At 43.1% G+C, this 23,733-nt stretch overlaps 1 protein-coding gene across 2 annotated transcripts in view; it reads right to left on the reverse strand.

The window, feature by feature from the left end:
- The window catches only part of HAO1 (hydroxyacid oxidase 1), a 104,039-nt gene extending 89,583 nt beyond the window's left edge, over positions 1 to 14,456 (reverse strand). For both annotated transcript variants that reach the window (XM_029596863.1, XM_029596864.1), the window contains exons 1-2: positions 14,299 to 14,456; positions 8,846 to 8,997 (exon numbers count right to left, since the gene is read on the reverse strand). In XM_029596863.1, the coding sequence (XP_029452723.1) occupies positions 8,846 to 8,997; positions 14,299 to 14,435 (289 nt within the window). In that variant the 5' untranslated portion in view covers positions 14,436 to 14,456. The remainder of the gene's footprint in view (positions 1 to 8,845; positions 8,998 to 14,298) is intronic.
- Positions 14,457 to 23,733: the final 9,277 nt, after the last annotated feature.

Consider the following 23,733-nt stretch of genomic DNA (forward strand, 5'->3'; position numbering starts at 1 on the left):
CAGATTTGTAGCCCTTGATGAAGGACATGGTGAAGTCCGAAACACGGTATGGTGTCGGGCAAGAAAAGAGCTTGTGTGAAGTACCACAATGCTGAGATATATGCTGGCAGAATTTTCATGGTTGGTTTTCAGCAAGAAAACAAGCGTGTCAATATGAGATAAGTACAACATTTAATACCAGTATCTGGAATAAGAATTATTACAAAACCTTTGGGGTAGATTTTAAAAAGCATTTACTCGAGCAAAACTGGTTTTTGCTCGAGTAAATACACTTTACTCAAGTAAGTGGGCTTTTCAAAATTGCTACAATATATGCCATTGAATTGTCCATAGGATTTACTCAAGTAAGTGCACTTTACTCGAGTAAATAGCTTTTGAAAATTGCTACGATTGTATGTCACATTTACATGCGTAACTCCTTTGAAAATGACCCCCTTTGGGAATTGATACAATTACAGAAGTGATCTATGAAGAATAATGATATATGCCATTGAAAAATTTATCATTCACGGGTGTAATTAGCACAAGAAAATACTTTAAAAAAATTGATGTTCTATATCAGGGGTCAGGAACCTTTTTGGCTGAGAAAGCCATAAACGCCACATAATTTAAAATGTAATTCCATGAGAGCCATACAATATGTTTAAAACTAAATACAAGTAAATGTGTGAATTTTATGTAAGATCACACTTTTAAAGTACAATAAGTCTCTGAAAATATTACACCAGGCCTTAAGACACCAATACATCTCCTATTAGGAAAACGGACCAAGTCAGGCTGCTATAGAGTCCTACACAGAAACTACACGCCAGCAGAAAACCTCACCTGAATCACGTGCTGTCCCTCACCTAACATAGAATAAAGAGACCAAAACGCATAACAAGAAGCATGCAGAAAAAACTGAATTGGAAACTGCAACAAGCCAGAGTCTCTGTATGCAGTGTAACAAAGGAACAAAGAAACATCACCCATCCTTATAAAACAAATCAAGAAATATAAAATCATCAGCAGTAAAACTGTACTAACAAAAAGAACATATTTTGAAACAGCTGATGAGTGGAATATCCAATAATTAAAAACTCATATAAAACATTTCCAGATACCAACAAAATATTTCAAAATAGCAGACACAAAGACCCAGTAATGAAAAATAATAAGGATACAAATTTGTTTTTGCTCTGCATACCTGGGAACGTTTGATATCCAGGTGTCCTGAGATTGTTCTGAATTAGCAGGAGGCAGGGTGGTTTGCTTGGAACTTTCTCCTCTCTCAGTCACATACCAGCACTCTCTCTCACACTGCCTCTCAATGACACACCTAAACACACATGCTCTCAGTACTCACATATACACATGTTTTTTCTCTCTCACTTATATAGGCTCTTAATTACACATTTACACACATGCTGTCTATCTTTTCACGCTTACACACACACACAGGCTTTCAATCACATAAATACATGCTGTCTTTTTCTCTCACACACAGACTCTCATTCACATGCTTACAAACATGTCCTCTCTTTCTCTCATTTACACACAGGCTGTAAATCACATACTCACATGCTCCCTCACCTAAACCAGCTCTCAATCACACACAGACACACATGGTCTCTCACTTATACACACAGGCTCTTAATCATACATACCCATGATTTCTCTCACACACAAAGGATCTCAATCATACACACATACTCTTTCACACAAACAGGTTTTCAATCACAAACTTACACATACAGGTTCCCAATGGTAAACTTACATTCATGCTCTCTCTCTCACAGGCAGGCTCTCAATCACAGACATACTCTCTTTCACATGTACAGGCTCTCAATCATTCACATACATGCAATCTCTCTCTCACACACACACACACACACGCCCCCCCCCCCCCCCCCCCGCGGCTCGGAAGAGGAAGTGGAGAGTATCGGGTGCCTGCGTGGCAAGAAGAGGCCACGCTAGTGCGCTCGGCATCGGCCCAAAGAAAAGAAGACTGCAGCACGGCTCGGAGGAAAATGAAGAGGTTCAGCCGCGGCTGATGGGACTCCGCCTCCGCGAGGGCTGAAAATGAAGAGGTTAGCGTTGGGAGAAGGCGGCTGCTGCCGCGAGTTCCCGGGGTGGGGGAGAGAGAGAATGAATGAGTGAGCAAACACACATGCTTGCTCGCTCATTCATTCATGTTGTCTACGGCCGGCGCCATTTTGCGCCGCCATTTTGCGCAAAATGGCGCCGGCCGTAGACAACACGATTTGACTGCAGGAGGTCGTTCCGGACCCCCGCTGGACTTTTGGCAAGTCTTGTGGGGGTCAGGAGGCCCCCCCAAGCTGGCCAAAAGTCCATGGGGGTCCAGCGGGGGTCCGGGAGCGATCTCCTGCCGCAAATCGTTTTTCCGTACGGAAAAACCAAACGTAGCGCCGGCGCCATTTCTACAAGCACCGGAGGTCCGAGAGTAAAAGATCACACCAGGACCCTTCCTCTGGACCCCAGGTAATTTAAGGCATTTTGGGGGGGGTTCGGGAGGGTGGGGGATTTATTTTAAAGGGTCGGGGTGGGTTTTAGGGTTGTTTTAGTGTGCCGGTTTTCCCGCCCTCCCCCTTCCCCCGATTTATGATTTTTTGACGATAAATCGGAGGAATTGTTATTGTATCGTGGCTCTAACGATTTTTGACGATTTAAAATATATCGGACGATATTTTAAATCGTCAAAAAACGATTCACATCCCTACAGGCTGTGAGGCATGGTCTGGGTGGGAAGGGGCAAGGCAGGGGGCAGGCTGGGACAGTGCCATTAGCCGCTGTCCCAGGGAAGTGCATGCCGACAGCTGGCCGGCACACGGAGTCTACTACTGCTACAAAGGAGTAGTAAGGTAAAAAATAAAACAAATTTTAATAGGTAGGGGATAGGGGTTGGAGAGGAGAGGAGAGGAGAGGAGAAAAAGAAGGAAGGTTTGAAAGGGCTATAGGGAAGTTCCCTCCCAGTCCACTCCTTAATTGGTGCAGACTGGGAGGGAACTGGGGAAGCCCTACTCACATCACCACGCGTTACTTTGTAAAATTCCCCCCCCCGCTCGAATGAGTCATGGGCCGCGCGCACTTGTGCGTACAGATTTAAAAATCCGCGTGCGCATACACGTGTGGCCATCAGATTTTATAACATGTGTGCGCCAGTGTGCATGTTATAGAAACCGCTTGCACGTGTTTTAAAATCGACCCCTAACTTTCTTGCACACACACATCCTTTTATACTGGCTCCCACTCTGACACACAGAACTTTACACAGCAACCTCTCTCTCACACTCACACACACACACATATACTCTCACTCACTCACACAGGCTCCCAATCTGTCACTCATACACACTCCCTCTCATTCCCTCTCACACACACAGGCACCCTCACACCCTCCAAAACACAAACACAGAGGCACCTCACATACACAAACATACTTTTCCAATCTCTCTCTCACTCACAGGGTCTGCTTTTTGCCATCATATCATGGTTGGCACTCTAGGCGACCTCCTAGTTTGCCTAATGGAAGTGCTGAACCTGACCTTTACTGGTAACCAGACTTTCAAAATCTGTTTCAATCATTTTTCCTATATCATCTCAAAGAAATCAGCTTATACTTAACTGCATTAGTTCTCAATTCTTTGCTCAAATTTTGCTAGCCTCCTCAGCTTGGAATGTACTTTGATTGGTCATTTTAGACTATCCTGTTCAGTGCCTGACTGGTAACTTATCAGCATTCCAAACTCAAACTGTCTAATAATCTTCAAACGGTGATAACATTCCACAAAGAATTACCAATATCTTCTACCAATCAAAATTAAAGATTTTACTAAAAACTGGGGAGATGGGGGGACCAAACCTTTCAAACATGCATCCTACGTAAAAAGCTTTTCATTTTAGAAGTATAAAATGAACATTAGAAACCACAAACAATCCTGATAAAAACAATAAATATGTCATAATAGTTTTTACAGCATACTTTGAACTGAATTTTAAAACAGGTCTCCTGGAGTTAGTTCGTGCCTTCTAAGATTGAATAAATCAGAACACCTGACTTGACTAAATCATACATTCAAAGGTAGCAACAAGCATGTGCTACAATAGCAGGCAATTGCTCTTAAACTTTACTCTGTTCATCTTTATTGAATTATGCTTGCTACTTACTATAAGCCTCCAAATCTCTGCTCTTTTCTATGGGTTACCAGGGAAGCTTCTAGTATCATCATATGTGACCTCTGCATCATTAGACATGGCTCCATCTCTTTGTGCACCCCTCTTTCTCAGTGTCCAATCTGCCCCAGTTCCTGCCTACATCGTAGGACTATAACAAACAAACATGGAAATTCCTTGTGAAAAAAAACAAGACTGTAAGTATGATATAGTTACAGATAAACAGAGACGGACACCCCCCCCCCCCCCCAACATATATTTAATCCAAGGTTAATTACTGTATTTTTCTGGATAGTAATATAACTTGAACATGCTTGTAGAGCCGACTGATCAAACACTACAGTTCTCTGCACCTATATTGATTTAAAATACTAGAGCTCCATCTTTTGGACCAAAGTTATGCAAAAACTTAATACCAATCGGAATAGAATCTTAATAGAGCATATATCATAAAATGTGTGACAAATATTAAGCTAATAAGATTCTTTAAGTACCTAACCCATTCTGTCAAACTGGTATTTCTTTTTCCTAACTTAATGGTAAATTAATCTGAGATATAAATGCACATTAAAGAATAACAACAGAATTAGGCACATGATCCCCCAGCACAACAGCCCTGCAGAGGCCTCTGGCCACAACCCACCCCCAGACCACCCATTTTTTCAAGCCCTGGGACTTGCACGCGTCCCTGGGCTTTACACGTGCCGCCCTACCTTTTGAAAATAGGCCCGGCACGCATAACCTCCCTACGCACGTAAATCTTTTAAAATCTGCCCCATAATCTCCGTAACAACAAATCATCTCCTGGTTAAGTATTGTTCTATGAGTCTGCAAACCTCTGAGACAACTGCATTCCACATCCAAGAATTTACTAAAAGTGCCGACTGTTAAACTGGCTAGACTCAAGCTTACAAGGAACCGTGCTATATCTGTGCCTGAATCTATTTGGTGGAATTCTGTTCCAGAACTGCTGCATAACACTCCCACTTTGAAATCTTTCAAAAAGCTACTAAAAACTCATATTTTTTCATTAGCTTTTAAAGTTGTGCTGAAATGAACTGCAGTTACCTGTGCCTCCTCTCAAAGTTCATATTGTCTTTTTTCTTTGTCTATTTTACTATATTTTAATTATGTATATAGCTTTGTGAGCCGCCATGAGCATCCACGAAATGTGCAAAATACAATTTTTTTTTAAAAAGTAAATAAATATTCATCAGGTTTTGTTGAAATATACAGGGTATCAGGTACAGTTTACAGTTTTTATTAGCTTTTGTAAATACTTGCATATATATTGTGAAATCGTTTGGGGTTTTTTTTTCCTGTTAATTTGCATCCAAAAGGAAATGGAAACAAGTGTGTTGGAGCTGTGGAAGTTTGGAGTAATCCAAAAAAAATCTGGGGAGCCGGACATGGTATTGGGATGAGCTGAAGACCTGGTCTCCCTCCACCACCAGGTAAGTCAACCTGCAACATAAATCCCCTGGTCCTCATTTATGGTCACTGGGGATGTGGATGTTGTTTATTTCTTCTATTATGTTACCTCCCTCTCTTGGCCCAGTATTAGTAATACTCAGAGGGAATCACATTTGCAATTTTGTACACATTTTTCTCATCTACATTTACCACCTCGATCTAAGCATTACAGTTTAATCCTCACACTCAGAGTATATTATCTCCAATTTTCAGTATATGTGGGGGACTAGGAAGGGGGGTGTCCACTCAATCCCTACCTATTTGATCTAGCTATGCAAACCTTTGCATATTTTATATGAGTTTCTATTAATTCATGGAGAAAATACCTATAATAACATTCATGAAATATTACTCTATCCATATGATGTTCTATTATTCTTTTCTGTTCCTGTCCTCCTTTCTTTTCTTGATTAAATGTCGTCAAATCTCTGGCAATAAAATAAACTCTAAATCTGGAATTCTTGTTCTGAATAATAATACTCATATTACTCTGTGGGGTTGATTTTAAAACCCCTGCGCGCTTAAATCCTCCTGGATTTACGCGTGCAGGGCACTCGCTCGCCGGCGGCCTATTTTGCATAGGCCGCCGGCGAGCGCAAAGTCCTGGGGCTTCGTAAAAGGGGCGGGAGGGGGCGTGTCCGGGGCATGTCTGGGGGCGTGTCCGGAGCAGGGGACAGTTGGGGGCGGGTCCGGGGGCGTGGTGACGATTCGGGGGCGGCCGGGAGGGCGGTCCCGAGTCCCCCAGCACTGTGGCCTGTGCCGGGGAATGGCAGGGTGGCGCGCGCAAGTCAATTTGCCCAGCTAAATTGACATTTAGCTGGGCAAACCTCTGGGTTTTAAATTTCCCTATGGTCTGAATGATGCCAAGTTATCTGACTAATGGGCCGATACAGTAAAGTTCGCAGAAGAGCGGCGCATGCACAGGCCACTCTCCTTTGCGCGTGATTCTGTATGCAAATTAGGCCTGGCGGTAAAAAACAGGTAAAAGGAGGCCTCTAGGGACACTAGCACGTCCCTAGCACCTCCTTTTGGCCCTGAGCGGTGGGTGTCAGCGGGTTTGACAGCTGTCGCTCAATTTTGCCGGCGTTGGTTCTCGAGCCCGCTGACAGCCATGGGTTCGGAAACCAGTCGCCGGCAAAATTGAGCATCTGGTTTTCGACCAGCGAGCGGCGGGCCGACTTCAAATTTTTTTTAATTTTTTGGTAACTTTCGGGACCTCTGACTTAATATCGCCATGATATTAAGTCGGAGGGTGCACAGAAAAGCAGTTTTTACTGCTTTTCTGCGCACTTTCCTGGTACCCGAAGAAATTAGCGCCTACCTTTGGGTAGGCGCTAATTTCTGAAAGTAAAATGTGTGGCTTGGCTGCACATTTTCCTTTCTGAATTGTGCAGGAATACCTAATAGGGCCATCAACATGCATTTGCATGTTGCGGGCGCTATTAGGTTTGGGGGGGTTGGACATGTGTTTTCAGCCCCTTACTGAATAAGGGGTAACGCTAGCACGTCGAAAATGCACGTCCAATGGAGGGTTAACAGTGTGCTCCGTCGAAGCGCACTGTACTGTATCGGCCTGTTAGTAATTAGCAGAATAAAACATGAATAATTTAGAGGCATTCTGGTGGTGGTCCAGGGCTAGTCACACTTATCCAGATAAATTATCCAGATAATGCCAATGCCCAGTGTAATCCACGTAAGATTAGGATTGCCTCAAGGCAGCCCTAAAGTTCTGCAGGTACACTTACCTGGATAACTTAAAACTTAATCAGCTATATTCAGCTTAGAGTTGGCTTAGAAAAAATAAGTATAATCATAATAATTTAAAGCAGGCAAGCAGTGTGATCCCCTTCCCCTACCCCCAAAATAAGTTAAATATCAGGATATTGCCTGATCCAGCACCACCCAATTTCTCAAACTTGCAATTTAATTAATAACATGAAGTAGGCCATAGTAGTCTAGGCCCCCTCCTAAAATGTTTAAACACTAGATTCTGGTTTCCAATCTTCTCCCACACCACCCTCCTGACAATCTAACACCCCACCCCCACCCATACACACTCCCAAACTCTCAAGGCCAGCTAGAACAGTAGAGTTGTTCTTATCCAGTTGCATCCAGGATTGTTCTGACAGCAGCAACACTGTTTACTATTTGCTACTAATGCTGCTGACAGGTAAGACTGTGACATGAGACAATATTTCCCCATCTACCTTGATTCTAAAATGGAATTTCGAGCTTAATTATGAATAAAAGCAACTGAGTGCTTATTTGGATCTCAGTTTACTCAATTTCCTACAAGAAGAGGAAGCTTATGTATAGAATACTCCAACACACATTTATATTCAATCTCTTGTTCACCAAATTTAGTAGTTCCAGATCCCTTTATTGAAGTTGTGATCAGCACAATTCCCACTTACATATATGATGGCTGTGTAGATTCATTCAAACTTCAGACCTGCTATAATCAAAGTTAGGAATATTACTTTTCTTCCAACATTATGCTTTGGGGGTGAGATCCTTCTCTATAACATGAAAAATCTAGTTTCCCAGTTAATTTATGCTATACTATAGCCTTTTCAGTCTAGACCTCAGAGTTCTGTTGCAAAGGAGTACAAAAAGACGCTGAAAATTGTATCTCACTCCTTTCCCACTGTAGATAAAAGTGCCCATGCTGTCAACATGGTTACCTTTACCCAAGGCAAAAAGGGGTGGGGTTAGATCGGGAGAGGGAAAGTATGTGCATAGATTGCAGAAAATACCTCCCCCCCCCGCCCAAATTGCCAGAATCAAATGATTAACATATGTTTAAAGGGGATCTCACTGAATATGACAGTATCCGAGATCCTTTTTGATTTTGACACAAAAAGGTGACTTATGATTCACTTACTTAATTTGTAGTTCTGTACTCGCTTCCTAATTATATCATGTTTTTATGCCAGATGTTTCATTTCATGTTATGGTATTAAGACTACTAAAAAAAAAAAAAAAAAGTATATTTTAGTAACTTGGATGTGGTGCTGATGAGTCTTTTTTTTTTTTTTATTTAGGGTTGTCATCGCTACATGCATTTTGAAGGAAAAATCACCGAACAAAAATAAACATCCAGCTGTAGGAAAGAATTACCAGTAGAATGCCAAGTGGGAGTAGTTGAATAATCCAAGTTGTTCTATGTAATTTAGCTCTTTTTAAAAAAAATTGTTACCTCTCACTGTAGCAGTTTCTCCTTCGACGTGAGCCATGCACTGCATGGCAGTAGCTCCAGCACATATGGGCATGCTGATCCTCTGGCCCAAGACAGACGTTGATAGGTCAATTACAGACACATCCCTGAGCATCCGAGGATAGAGCCTCAGTCTGACACAAATAAAGAAGAAAAAGGAATGGCAACATGGAGAAATGCACGGGAATAGAGTAAAATCAAAATAACGTTCCTTTTTGTCAAAATATGATGCAAACATTGCTGAAATGGGTTCATAACACTGTATACATTAAACAAGAATGAATGTTTTAAAGTAGTGACAAAAAAGTGCAATGCTTTACTGTTTTAAGATAGGTAATTAAAACTCAAGATATTATTATGCCACCTTGTTACCATCAATGAAGCTTCTCGACAACCATATTTGTATTATGAAGAATAATTCTGGTTTCTAAATTATAAAGAGATACCATGAGTACAAAAATGAATTTTTGTGTCAACAACATGGTCTTGTAGTGTGAGATGAGGGTTATTTAGTTTTACAGAAAAGATGTTTTAATATATATTTTTAAAACCCTGGTCCCAAATATATGACCTTGACCTCTACTGAACCTTAATCTCTACTATGCAGAAGAGATCGCATGCCTTTAAAAAGTGATGATTTCACCAGTGATACTTAGTGGGTGTAAAGATCCAGACTTGCAGTGGTTCCTAGAGTTCTGAGATTGCTAGCATGTCTTTACAGAGGAGGAACAGAGAGAGAGAGAGAGAGGTCAAACCAAGACAACTTTTCTCATGAAGGGAGTAAATCAAATACCCTACTCCAAAGCCAAAGGACTCTATCCTGCAAAGCTAGGAGGATCACAGATTCAAAGAAAAGGAAAGCCTGTTGTTGGATATATGTTTTTAGCGTCAGAAATGAGTGGATCAACTGTGTTGAGGATGAATTATTTTGTATTTCTAGAGAAATGATTTTATCTGTAGTGAGATTTAGGGGATCATTTTGTCACTGCCCATATTGGTGTAAAGCCTGTGGATAATTTTTACCCCCATCGTTTACAATAATTTTCAAAGGAAAAGTATGTGCTTACTTTCTCTTTGAAAATTATCCCACAAAAACTACCTGCATACATTTTCACATGCTAATATGTGTGTGTGTGTGTAGTATTTCTGTGAAAAAAAATACTTGCTTATTTTTGAAAATTAAACTGGTGGTTTCAATATGGATTGAGAACATGTTGGAACACTATTCAGAAGTCTTTGGACATTCATTTCCCTGCCAAGGTGGGGGTGGAGGGGAAATAGAACCAAAGAGCTAAGAGAAACAGATAAGTATGAGAAAAAAGATGTGTGGGGCTTGCTGGGCAGACTGGATGGGCTGTTTGGTCTTCTTCTGCCGTCATTTCTGTTTCTATGTTTTTTTCAGCAGCAGCACAGGTGTGGAGAGTGTCTTCTGAGAGAGATTAAGTACTGAGCAGGAACAGCCCCTGTGACTACAAAATCCTTATGGCCTTTAAAAAAAACTTATTTTCCTCCTTTTGTGGGAACCCTGAGAGGTCATGATGTTTTGCGAAGCCTGTGACCCTCCTCATGTGCCCCCTGCCCTTCACCATAACTGGATGGGGACTGCTAATATTTCAGTATGGTAGAGGATATTATTATATTCATTACAAGCACTTTATATGCCTTTCCTGTATAAATCTCTCACTCTGATGACCTTCAGGATGAGAGGTGCCCAGCTCTCCCACACCTCTCACAGCTGCCTCCCACAAAGGTGCAGAAGACCACCCATTCTGCTGCAGAAAAGGTTTATCTGGTTTGCAAGCCCTTAATGCCTCATCCTGGTTTGCTTCTTCTTCACCTTTGGCTCAGATCTTACATACTCTGGGGCCGATGCAATAATTGTGTGCCGAAAGCGGCCGCTGAACAGTCAGCGCCCGCTTTATTAACGAGCTCCCAGGTGCCCCTCCTGAGGGTGCCATGCAATATTCAAATCAGGGGGGGTCACATTATCAGGGAGTTGCTAGGGTTGCTTGCGTGCCCCTAGCGCCTCCTTGATAACACGAGCCGGCGAGCGTCAGCCATCCACCGGTTAGGAAAACAGATGCCGAATTTATCAGCGTCGGTTTTCCTAAATGGCAGACAGCCAGGGGTTCAGGAAATGGACACTTGTCAACTGAGCATCCGTTTCCTGCACCCGACTGCTTGTGCTTTTTTTTTTTTCTTCCTCCTACTTAAAATCGCAACAATATTAAGTAGGAGGCAGTACAGAAAATCAGTTTTTTCTGCTTTTCTGTACTACTTTTAGGAGCGCTCAGTAATTAACGCAGGTGCTAATTTCTTAGAACAAAAATGTGCATCTTAGATGCACATTTTTTTTTGCATATCATTTGCATATGATGAGCGCTATTATTTTCACTCTGCGTTGGACGTGAGTTGTGGAGGTGCCAATCCCCTTATTGCATAAGGGGATTACATAGCGCCTATACAACTGCCTCCAACTGCAGGTTATACAGTGTGCACTGTATTTCGCACTGTATTGCATCAGCCCTATGAATGTTGTGCAGGAGCCTGCGAAGGATCTTCTCCAAGTCTGCTCATTCCTTTATGAGCCCACTCTCCTGAACTCCTTCCCATTCAGGATATTCTGGACCGTTATGGCATTATGAATCAGAAGGTCCAGCTCCCGTGGCTGGAAATTAGGCTTCTTAAGTAGGGTTTCCCTCCTTCCAGACATGGTGCAAGTGAACAACAGGGTTGGTAAAATGTCTGTTTTACTGAATAGTAATGTATGGTATTTATAATTGTTTTCATGATTTTACATTTGTTTTATGATGTTGTGAACTGTTTTGGCAAGTATTTTTCTGAATGTGCGGTATGAAACGCCTGGAAATAAATAAATAAACTAAATTAGGAAGAGAGACATTGGGAACAAGACCTTTATATTTGCATGTGTATGTAAAAAGTACATATTTGCACATATGGACGCCCGATTTTATAACATGCACGCACAGGTGCACGCATGTTATAAAATCGGGGGTCGGCGCATGCAAGGGGGTGCACACTAGTGCATCATGCGTGCACAGACGCCCACGGCCTTCACCTGTTCCCTCTCATGCCTCTCCAAATTAGGAGTGGCCTGTGAGGGAACTTCCCTTCCTCCTACTCTATCCTTTACTCTTTAACTTATTCTTTAACTTACCTCTTGCACCCGCCTCTGGGCAGGCGCAAGTTGCGTGCGCCGGCAGCCTGCCCGCAAGCAATCCTCCGACACAGCGGCAAATGGCTGCTGTGCTGGAGGCCTCTGCCCTGCCCCTGGACATCCCCGCCCCCTCGCCACCCCTTTTTCGAAGCCCAGGGACTTAGACACGTCCCGGGGCTATAGGCCCGGTGCGTTTAAATCCATAGGACTCACGCGCGTACGGTTTTGAAAATCTGCCCCATAATGTCGCTGCTGCGCGCATGTTATAAAATCCAGGGTCGGCGTGCACAGGGGGGTGCACAATTGTGCAACCTGTGCACGCCGAGCCGAGCAACCTGCCTCCGTTCCCTCCAAGGCCGCTCCGAAATCGGAGCAGTCACGGAGGGAACTTTCCTTCCGAGCCCCCGTACCGTCCCCTCCCTTCCCCTATCTAACCCGCCGCAACTAAATCCCCCCCCCCCCCGACCTTTATTGAAGAAGTTACGTAACTTGCACTCGCCGGCTCTCCATCCCCCGGCACGGTGGCTGTTCCGGAGGCCTCGGTCCCACCCCCGGGCCAGTGCCCCGGCCCTGCCCCAGGAATGCCCATTTTTTCAAGCCCCGGGACTTATGCATGTCCCGGGGCTTGCGCGCACCACCGAGTCTATGCAAGATAGGCTCGGCGCACGCAGGGGGAGGTAGGGGGAGGTTTTCGGGGGTTGGGCGCGTATCTTACGCGCACAACCCTTTGAAATTCTACCCCTAAGCCATTCTCTCTCAACCATTCAATCTTCATATCCAGCTGTTTAATCCATATTATTCCTATTAAAAGTTGCATTCAGCCTTCTAAAAACAAACTGTTATCACTTCAAGCACATACTGCATTACTCAAGCAAAATCCCATTTCTTCAATTGTCCCGGGAGAACAGTAGTGGAATAAGGCACAGCACTTTTTATCAGAAAATGAAATTTCACAGTTTATTTAAAATATAATTTGCTGTGGAATCCAATCCGGGTTCCGCTTGATTAGTTGTTAGGGGACTGTGAGTGAACTTTGACATTGTGAAGATGGACTGGGTAACTGAAAAAAAGAATTCAAATGGCAAAGGAGATAATAACTCCTTCAAAGCTGATGCTATTAGTCAAGCAGTACAACTGTTGTGGATGCAAACCTTTCATTCCCCATCTCTAAGGGTGAACACTTCATTTCTCTACACAGCAGTAAATTACCTACAAAACCTCTCTGAATTACCAGAAAAATAGCCTCAGTCACTTTCACAGGTATTCAACACAGCGTGAAAGACTTTTTGAAGCAATGGCATTAAAATATTGCAATGAGCATTGATCTCTGAGTTAACAGATTTGGATTTTAGATTTTATTACTTTCCAAACCAGAGCCCAAGTCATGTCACATTAGGGTACAGTAATTATTTCCTGCCCAAGAGAGTTTAAAATCAGGGAAGATAACTTTCAAACAAATGTGCACCACAGCATATACACATGTATATAGTTGCAGGCAGATCTATGCAAATGTTTTATGACCCATACATATGATATACGTGTGTTTTATAAAATACGGGTATCTCTACCTGCAGCATACAGGCTTATGTAGGTTTATGTACAAATGCATGCAGTGCATTGAAAGCACATATATCAATGCATTCAACGCATGTATTTTTCCTAATTATTTTAAAACTATACCCATGTATATTTTATGTGTTAAAGTCAAATAGGACTTACTTGCCTAAGCTCAATTTACAACCATAAATTGGCCAATTTTAAAACATTCCTGCATAAATTAATCCAGTTTACCGATTAGTCTACCAGCTAGTCCATTCCTTCTCCAGGTCATCAAGTTCTTCTTCATTCTTCATGCTGAAGTTCCCCTCAGTTCGCCCAGACCTCCTACCCAGTCAGTACTATACAAAAAAACCACGTTTAATATCACTTACGCCAGATAATTTGAAGGTGCAAAACTATATGAGGAAAATAGCAACAAGAGCGTTAAGTGTTGGTTCCACCCAGAATGCCCCCCTTTTTTTTTTTACTCATGGCTATATGCACGCAAAAGTGAAAATGTGCACATATTTTCGACTTTACTTTTTGAAAATTCAGCTCTAAGAAAGAACCTAAGGCAATTAGAGAGTGAAATGACTTGCCCAAGACCACAAGAAGCATCAGTGGGTGAAGTGGGATATGAACTATGGCTCTAGCCACCAGGCTACTCCTCCGTTTTACAGTTAATACACTATAAATCTGCCCATATACATAACCTTACCTCCTAAATGCTGCTTCATTGTCAGCTAAGGTCTGCTGATCTTCTGCTCCAGATCTATAATAATCATAGACTGATCTTTGGAGAACCTCTTTGGCATGTTTTTCATAATCATGGGCACAAATTGGCTTTGCAGACATGGTGGAGTCACAGCGAGTGCCCTTGTGACTTCGTTTTTTTAATCACTCCCTGCATCTTCCTTCTCCCTGTAAATAATTAATGTGAGGTTTTTCCAAAGTTCACATTCCCCATGATTGGTTTACCTGAAAACGTGCAGGCAGGTCTCCCAGGTCCTCTTCGTTTTCTCTTGGACTTTGTCATCACTCTTTGTGAAATGTTCAAATGACAGGGTCCCCCCTCCCTCCCCCCATTAACAACACAGTGAAAGAAACAGCTCAGCCATGGTTTATTATTCCTGATGGAATTGTTTATTATTTCCAAATCATTGTAAATTAACAGTCAAGGGGCTGATGGTACTTACCAAAAAAGCTATGAAAAATCTAAATGTAAGTATTTTCTGCTACTCAGTACATTTCAAAAGGGCTGGGTTTCATTTTCAAACAATATTTAAAAAACACAACACAAAAATAAAACAATGACATTTGTTGCCATCATTGGGTTTTTTCGTTTCATTTTGTAATGTAGCCTCAGGCCCTTAGATTGATTGTCTACCACCATCTCCAAATCCCTCCCCCCAAGTGATACTGAATATAAACAATTAACGCCCCCCCCCCCGGCCTTTCCCACCCTCCCCCACCCCAATTCAGCTTATACCACTCATGAGGTTCCAGTAGTGCAAATACAGCAAGAGAGAAATCCTGTCGCTCCTGCCCCACTAAATCCCAATTTGAAAATTGCACCGGCCAGCCCTGAGGCCAGAACCATTTTTATTATGGCCATACACCACAGGACCATATAACAAAATGATGCTGGCCTAAGGTCCCAAAAGGGCAGGAGTGACTGGAGATTGTTTCTTTCCCATTTGAACTACAGCAACCCCACAGAAGAGTAAAGTCAGCAGTGATCAGAAAAACCTCAGTTTCATCTTTTATGGCACTTTTGTTCATTTTACTCCCATTCAGAGGCTCTCTGAGGTTCATCCACCCATCCACGAGATTTAGAAAAACTTGCAGCTGTTAAATCATGACTGGAATGGGGGCATGTTTCATATGAGTCATCTCATACACAGGCCTGGATTTGTCAATGAGTACATTAGGTCTGTATATAATGCAGCAAAATTTGGGGGGGGGGGGGGAAGGGGGGCAGCAGGCTGGCTGAAGATTTGCTTACTTCAGGCTGTGCTGAATCTCATTCATCAGAGCTTTCTGATCCAACTACAGGAAACAGGAAGAAAGGGGTGAGCCCGGAGCAGACAGAGCAAAAGGGAGTAATTTTGGGGAGGTTAGGAGGGGATGAGTTGGGGATCATTGGGGATGAAAAGAGACACGGAGATGAGAGTGGATCAACTGGGGGGGGGGCGCAACATGTCATGTGATAGATGTTGCATCGGAGGTGGACCCTTGGGCCGAGGTGGGGTTGATGCTATCCATAGGAAAGATCCTACGGGTCCCCACCGTTGGCAGGGGGAGTGAGCTGAAGGACAGAGGCCGGCTGACGCTTCACCAATACCAGCCCTTGTTCCCTGCGGGTTGAGCCTTTGGGTGCCGGGGCCGGCTGGACTTAGGTGGGCCTCCATATGTTGTCGTTGATGGAAGGATCGAGAGGTCAGCCCAGAGGCAGCAATAGTGGAGAGAAGAAGTCTGACAGGATGAGGCGGAGTCCCGGAGACCCGAGCGCCAATAGAACCAAAGTCAGACAGGGGACGCCAGAGCAAGAACAAACCGAAGCCTGAATAAGACAAGTTCAGGACGTAGACTGAAGAAGCCTCATAGGGCAAGCTGGAGTCAGGGCCAGTGGCAATCTGGAAGCAATGGCAAGCAAAGCCGAGGTCTGGATGAGGAGCGAGTCAAGAGCGTAATCAGGCAATGCAGAGGTCAGGGATCGGAGAGAGGCAAACGAGTAGTCAGGCAATGCAGAGGTCCGGGCTTGGAGAAAGTCAACGGCATGGTCAGGCAAAGCAGAGGTCCAGGCTTGGAGAGACTCAACGGCATAGTCAGGCAAAGCAGAAATTGAAATCCGAGGGTAAGTTAGGAATCAGGAACACAAGAACGAGGGAACTAGGAACAGGAGCCAGTGAGGATCAGGAACCAGGAACTAGGAGAATCACCAGGAGACAATGAGTACATGACCAGCCTAGAGACATTTTGCAAAGGCAATCCTTAGGAGCGGAGCCCAGCCTTAAGTGTACTGGAACTCCGCTGACATCATTATCTGGGGCAGCGGCTAGGTTTCCGCCATGAGCCCTACTTAATACACAATAATGGATGTGATGCTGAATGGCGGCGTCTCTCCGCAGGCCTCGCAGAGAGGCCTAACACGGAGCACAGGGAATTGCAGCTGAGCCAGAGGCACCAGGGGCAGCCTGAGGACGGAGCTGGCGACCCACCACCTCTAAGGATGAGGGACTAGGCAATGGATTCATCTGAAAGAGGTGAGGGGACCGGGCCGCGGGTCTGCCGCGGCCGGCACCCATAATAGAGAGCGAGAATGGATTGGTTTTGTGTGTGTGTGTCAGTCAAATTGGGTGGGAGGTTAGAGAGGGGACGCAAGGGTGAGCAGGACCAGTGTATGCTATGGACATCTCCTTTCTCCCTTACCCTTTCCCTTCATCTCAGATTCTGTTTCCCAGATCCTGTCCCTGCCTTCCTATCTCTCCCAGTTCCTGGAATCCCTCCCACCCCCTCCAACCCTAATTCCATATCATTCCTCCTCTGATCCCTCTCCTACTTCCTTTTCCCTCTCCCCATCCCAGAGTCCTTATTCTCCCCTTCTTATCTTTCCCCATCTCATCTCATCTCCTCCCCATCCTCAGCCCTCTCTCCTTGCTTCATCTCCAATTCTGTCTTCTCACTTTCCTCTCTCCAAGCCTTCTCCTTCTTCTCTCCCCATCCCCAAGATCTCCTCTCTGTACTTGAGCTCACTTTTTTCATTCAATAAAAACAAAATAAATTCAACAAAATGCAAGCAAGTTTTGACAACAATGTTTATAATGTAATATAAAAGATGGAAATGTTGTCAATGTGCTTCAGAGTTTTCTAATTCCTTCTGCAGGCACTTTCTCCCTATTGACTGCCCTTCTGCAGGGGAGTGGGTTGGCAGGTGACAGCACCAACAGTGCCTAGGGACAGCAAAAGCCTAAATCCATCACTGCTCATATACCTAGATTTTACAATCAGATTCTCCTCTCATATTCACAATACATTATTTTCACAAGATGCGAGACCCTCGTTATCCCTTTTAAGATATGCAGAGTTGATCCCCTGATATTAGAAATATCTGCAATTGGGCAGGAGTCATCTGAGCATGCTCAAGCCATGATATCAGTGGTATGGAAAGGCCAGCACCTGCCAACACTTCAGCAGACTCACTGCCTCATTTAAATATTCTCCACTGGTGTTTCAGAATGAGTGCAGGGACTAGGAGGAAGATACTTCCAACTAAATAATTTTCTGTTTTTTCAATATATAGATATTAAATATAGATGAGTATATAGCTATAAATGATATGTCCTCTCTGTTGATAGGTATATTATGAACATGAGGAAACAGCTTAAAGTACCATAAGATGCATGGAAGTAACATATATTTCCATAGGTTGTGTTAAATTTCTTTTGCTTACATTTTGAAGACAGATTTGAGAGGCTAAAAGTACTGGGAAATAGATGAGACACCCTGCCATCAGGCTAATATACACAAGAAAAACAGGATGTCACACCTATCTCAACATCAGACCATCCCCATTTGCAGCAAGTCCGCAGCCTTGGCGTCATGATTGACAATCACTTTTCCTTAAAGAATTTCATCTCGGCCACAATCAAAAATGGTTTCTTTAAGCTACATACGCTAAAAAGAATTAAACCTCTCTTACATGCTCAGGACTTCCGGACAGTGTTACAAGCCACAATACTGCCGAAACTTGACTACTGTAACGCATTACTTCTAGGTCTCCCGAAAAACACAATTCAACCATTACAGATGCTGCAAAACGCTGCTGCTCGCTTACTTACCAATACTCGCCGACACGAACACATCACTCCAGCTCTCATGTTCCTACATTGGCTTCCCGTAGCTTACAGGATTACTTTTAAAGTACTCTCACTCATACATAAATCAATACACAACCAAGAGATGCAATGGTTTTCTGATCAGTTTATATTCCGCACATCTAATAGACCAATTAGAAATATCCACCAAGCTAAACTAGCCTCTCATCCACTCAAACACATCAAACACGTGTCCACAAGAGACCGTTCTTTCTCCATAGCTGGTATCAACATCCGGAACAATATGCCCTTGGACTTGCGTCTCGAATCCTGCCATAAAACTTTCAAACAAAACCTCAAAACCTGGTTGTTTGAACAAGCTTTCACTCAATGATCATTGACTAATCTGAAATGCAGTTTTCCTGTTTAATTTTTCACCAGCTCCCTGTTCATCTTCACTCCCCATGTTTGTTTCAATCTGCTAGTTTCTCTGTTCTCCATTTACTCCTTCTCTCCCTATGTGCAATATCTGTGACTTGACATTAACTTGACATTGGATTAGGCCTTTAACAGGTTAATGGCATATTTTCTCTCCTGCATCGTTGTTGTAATAGACTATGCATTGGTTTTTATAGTTAAAGGAGTTATTGTATGTACTCCTGAAACCCGTTATTTATGTAAAGCCCGTAGCTGTTATTTGTTTACTTCCTGTATAACCTGTTGTATGTAAAGCCTGTTGCTAATTTATTGTTTACTGTAAACCGAGGTGAAGTATAACTATACGTACCGCGGTATATAAGAATCTCTAAATAAATAAAAAAAGAAAGAAAGAAAGAAAAACAGGATGTCAGAGTTCCTTACAGGCTGTACCTTTTACCAGGAGGCATCACCAGAGAATCCTATGGATTGCGTTGAGGAGTATATTTATTTCCGTCTCATTGGGTACTAGCTAAAATATATCAAATCCTCCTCTTCTTTTTCTTCAAGAGCTCCAGTGAACACCAAGTGAAGTAACAGTAATAAGTCAAATTGTTTATAGGGCCATCATACTGAGCAACTGAAATAAAATGTCCAACCTGTGTTTGTGCCCTGTATCAAACCATAGCTCATGCAGGCCCAGCGCAACCGGATTTGCATACCGTGCATTTTCCAGAGCGGCATACCCGGAAAGGTGGCAGGCTGGCGGCAGCAGGAGAGGTCATGGGTCACTGACAGAGCCTAACCAGCCAGTGGCCGAGAAAGGAGAAAATGCAGGCCTTCAGCTATCTTCAGGCTGTACGACGCACCGAAGGTCCTGCTTGGGGGGGGGGGGAGGGAGGGAGCAGAAGCTGAGCACAGCACACTTGCACGCATGCCCATATCCAGAGAGGCTTTGGGCATGCGTGCATGCATGCATGCCTGCATGCAGCTTCTGCTTCCTCCCCCCCAAAAAGGAAGATCGGTGGGCCGTACAACCTGAAGATAGCAGGAGACCCCACAATGCCGCAGCCCGAAGACAGCAGGAGGCCCACGGGGCTGGGGTGGGGCTCATCCCACCATGGCCCGATGATAACAGGAGACCATGTGGGTGAGATTGTATGTGAACGAGTGAGAGCCTGTGAATGTCAGGGAGCCTGTTTGTGTGGGCATGTGTGTGTGTGTCTGTGTGAGATCCTATGTGTGTGTATCTGTATGAGAACTTGTGTATGTCTGTGTGTGAGCCTGTGTGAGAACCTGTCTGCGAGCTTGAGGTTTTGTATATATTTGTGTGCCTGTGAGAGCCTGTGTGTCACCTATAGGCTCTCACAGGCACGCACACACATTCACACAAAATGTACCTGGGAGGGTGAGGGAAAGGCAGCCTGTGTATGTTAGAGAGAGGGAGTGTGCGAGAGAATGAATGTGTTATTGTACATGTATGTGAGAGAAAAGATAAAATTTCTGCGGCCCTACCTCCCCCAATCCACAACAATCTCAGGGTGACTAGAAATCAGATCCCAGGTATGGAGAGCAAATTTTTAAATCCCTATTATTTGTAATTATTGGGTGTAATTTGATGATTCTGCTCATTTGAAATATTTATTTTTTGGGAGGAGGGGAATAGAACATTTTTAATTGGATTTTTTATTCATCAAATTTTTTTAATTTGGTGCTTGGGAAATTTTCAGTATTCTATTCAATAACTGTTTTGAAATATTATTTTTATGAATATGGCTTTACTCAGCACGTTCATGTTTATACTTTCTGATCTCTTTGTTTTGTATTTGGCTAGGGTCTCTCTATGTTCTTCATATGTGACCGAGGTGAGGTATTTTGCTAGCATGTAATTTCTGTGTAGGTATCTATAGCAGCCTGGCTTCCTAATAAGTGCTTTTATTGGTGTTCTAGGGCCTGGTGTAATATGTGCAGTGCTGCCTTTTCATAGAAAAGGTTGTTAGGGCTGTTTTGGTATGGGAGGTTTACTATATTGTAATGGCAATTCTGTTTATTCATGACTTTGAAGGCCAAGCTCACACCCAATATGCATTACAAAACATCTAATTCCATAGGAGCTCCAAGTGACATTTTGAGAATTTTCTGGTTGGCACCACAGGAGTGCATGTAAATATAATATACATGTTGTAAGTGGTATTTTTGCCTCAGTAGACTGTACTCTTGAATGTTCTTTTTCATCTAAAATTTGTTATAAATGCATAATTTAATCATGTGTGTCTGTGAAGGGTGTGGGAGTGTGTGTATGTGAGGGGGAGGGGGCGTGTTTGCAAGGCTGTAAGGTTTGCCTAGGATACCTAATACACTTCCTTATCCATGGGTTCTGGGCGGGGGAGCTTGTCGGTTTTAAAAAAATATAGATTGCAGGACAGAGTTGGGCTTTATTTGATAGGCGTGGGACAGGCAATGAATGAAATGTGTGTGGGGGGGGGGGGGAGGGGCAGAGCAGCAAATCATTTTTCACACAGGGCAGCAAAAATATTAGCACCGGCCCTGAGCTCATGGCTTCCCAAACTGTGAATTGTTAGCCCAAATGGGGTCAACAAAACCTTCCGCTGTGGCCACAAGTGCCTCCAATGGCAGCAGGCACCAGCAGGAGCGACATTAGTAGTAGACGTCAGTGTGAGCCAGCGCGTGCTCGTAGGTCCTGCAGTGGCACTGACCTTGCAAGAGTTTCTGTGGCAACAGGAAGCTTTGCACGAGGAAGGATCAGGACCGCTGCAGCGCCCCCACGTGCTCGCATTAATCCACAGGGCTGTGCTGGCTTTCATTCGCAATGCTGCTGCCACTTGCAGATCACGTTTGGGCTTGGAATCAGCCACGAGGAGGGCTGAGAGCGTATGGGTCAGTGGAGATTGCCACTGCTCTTCTTTTCTCACTCAGCACTGAACCTACCCATGAGAACAATGTTATCTCTGTCATCAGCCTGCCCTCTCTGCCCACCTTTGGCCCAGGCCAGGGGGATGTGTGGAGGAGGGGCCATTCAAAAGGAGGGATAAGATGAAGGAGGGGTTTGATGGAAGGATAAGGTGGAGAGTAATTGGCTGTGGAGGGGGAGAGAGAGGGGGATGTAAGAGGAGGTGAAGGTGAAAGGGGATCAGCCTGGGGGGAAATGTTATAAAAGGATTGGAGGAGATGAGATGAGGCTAGGAGGAGAGAGAGGATAAGTAGAGAGGGAATGGGGGATGGGTGAGAAGGAGAGGATGAGAGAGGTTTAGTTGTTGGTTATAAGAAGAGATAGGATCAGCTGGGGATGCAATAATGGCTAGAAGGGTGAGAGAGAGGGAATGGGACGGGAAGATGAGAGGAGTGAAGGTTGAGAGATGAGATCCACTGGAGGGGAGGAGGTTAAACGAGGAGATCCTCTGGAGAGGGTGGGGGTTGAGAGAGGGAATTAGCTGCAATGCGGGGAGAGAGAAGAAATGCTTGTTGGAGGGGCACCTCACCCCTGGTAATGTGCTTTGTCATCTTATAGCATCTTGTGAATTTTTAAGTGCTAAAATGTGGTTACATTGGCTGAAGGTTTGGGAGGGCCTGTTAAGGGCCACATATACATGCTAAAAATAACCTGCAGGAAGACCTTCTGGAAAGATGTTACTAAATGCTAGGGATGTGCATTCATTTGCAACAAAAGTGTAAAATGTGATGAATGAGCCCGTTTTTGTTTTGTTTCAAATAAACCAAAATTAAAAAAAAAATTGTCATTGTAGTTTTTGGGAAATAGTGCACCCTATTTGTTAATAGTAATCATACACTCTTTTCTTAAAATTGAAAAAATATATAAGAGAAGAAAAAAAAACCCCTGAAAATGAAAAAAAGAACAAAAAAATCTCTGAAAAACAAATTAACGAAATGAAGGCATAAAAAAAAAGTGAGCTCATCACTACTAAATGCAGACCAGCATGAGGAAATAAGCTTCACGGAGACACGTGAAGGGACTGATGAAGGTCTAATAGGAATTCAAGATCTAATAGGAATATATGGTGTTAGCAAACCACTTAGATAAGGACCTGAATTTCCAAACTATGAACAGAAGACTATAGCATAATTGAAAGTGCTGCAAAAGAAAGGATAAAACTAAGTGCTGCAAATTTTACTGAGATTAATTAGGTCTAGATTTAAAACAAAGCACAGATGCACACTTGTCACTAACAGCATCATTTGTGGAAGTATATATTTATGAAGCGTAGTAATGTATAAAAAGACATATGTTGCAATATCGAGTGAATTATAGCTCAAACAGCTTATCCAGCAACACACACAGCAATAAATGTCAGGAAAGATTTAAAAATTGAGGTTTTAAAGTATTGTTAGTTTTAAAAATTCATAAACAGGATATGTTTTTTCCTATGTCAATACTTTAAATAAAGTACTGTGAATGAACAGAAAGATTACTCTTGGTAAATAATTAAAAGGTGTAAGTGCTGCATATATTTTAACAAGTGATATTTTGTAGATAAGCAAAGATTGGTGTGTCAGGTTTTAATGCAGGCTATCGCTTGATCTATAGTAGCTATGATTCTCTCTGAATAAAATAATGATACTAATCAGAGATTCTGCCCTTGTAATTATATAATATAATTCTGACACTAGATCTTTATCTTAGTCAAACAGGATACAAACAAAATGCATTATAGAATCTTTATGGATAGAAATTCCATGTGAGAAGGGGGATAGAATAACAGTGGGGGTGTAATACTGTCCACCTGGCCAGAATGAACAGACAGACAATGAAATGCTAAAAGAAATTAGGGAAGATAAAATTAGCAATACAGTAATAATGGGTGATTTCAATTACCCCGGGTAAATATCATATCAGGACATGCTAAGGAGGTAAATTTTCTAGTTTAAGTAAGTGTCTACTT

Source organism: Rhinatrema bivittatum, chromosome 3 (assembly GCF_901001135.1).
Source record: "Rhinatrema bivittatum chromosome 3, aRhiBiv1.1, whole genome shotgun sequence".
NCBI lineage: Eukaryota > Metazoa > Chordata > Amphibia > Gymnophiona > Rhinatrematidae > Rhinatrema > Rhinatrema bivittatum.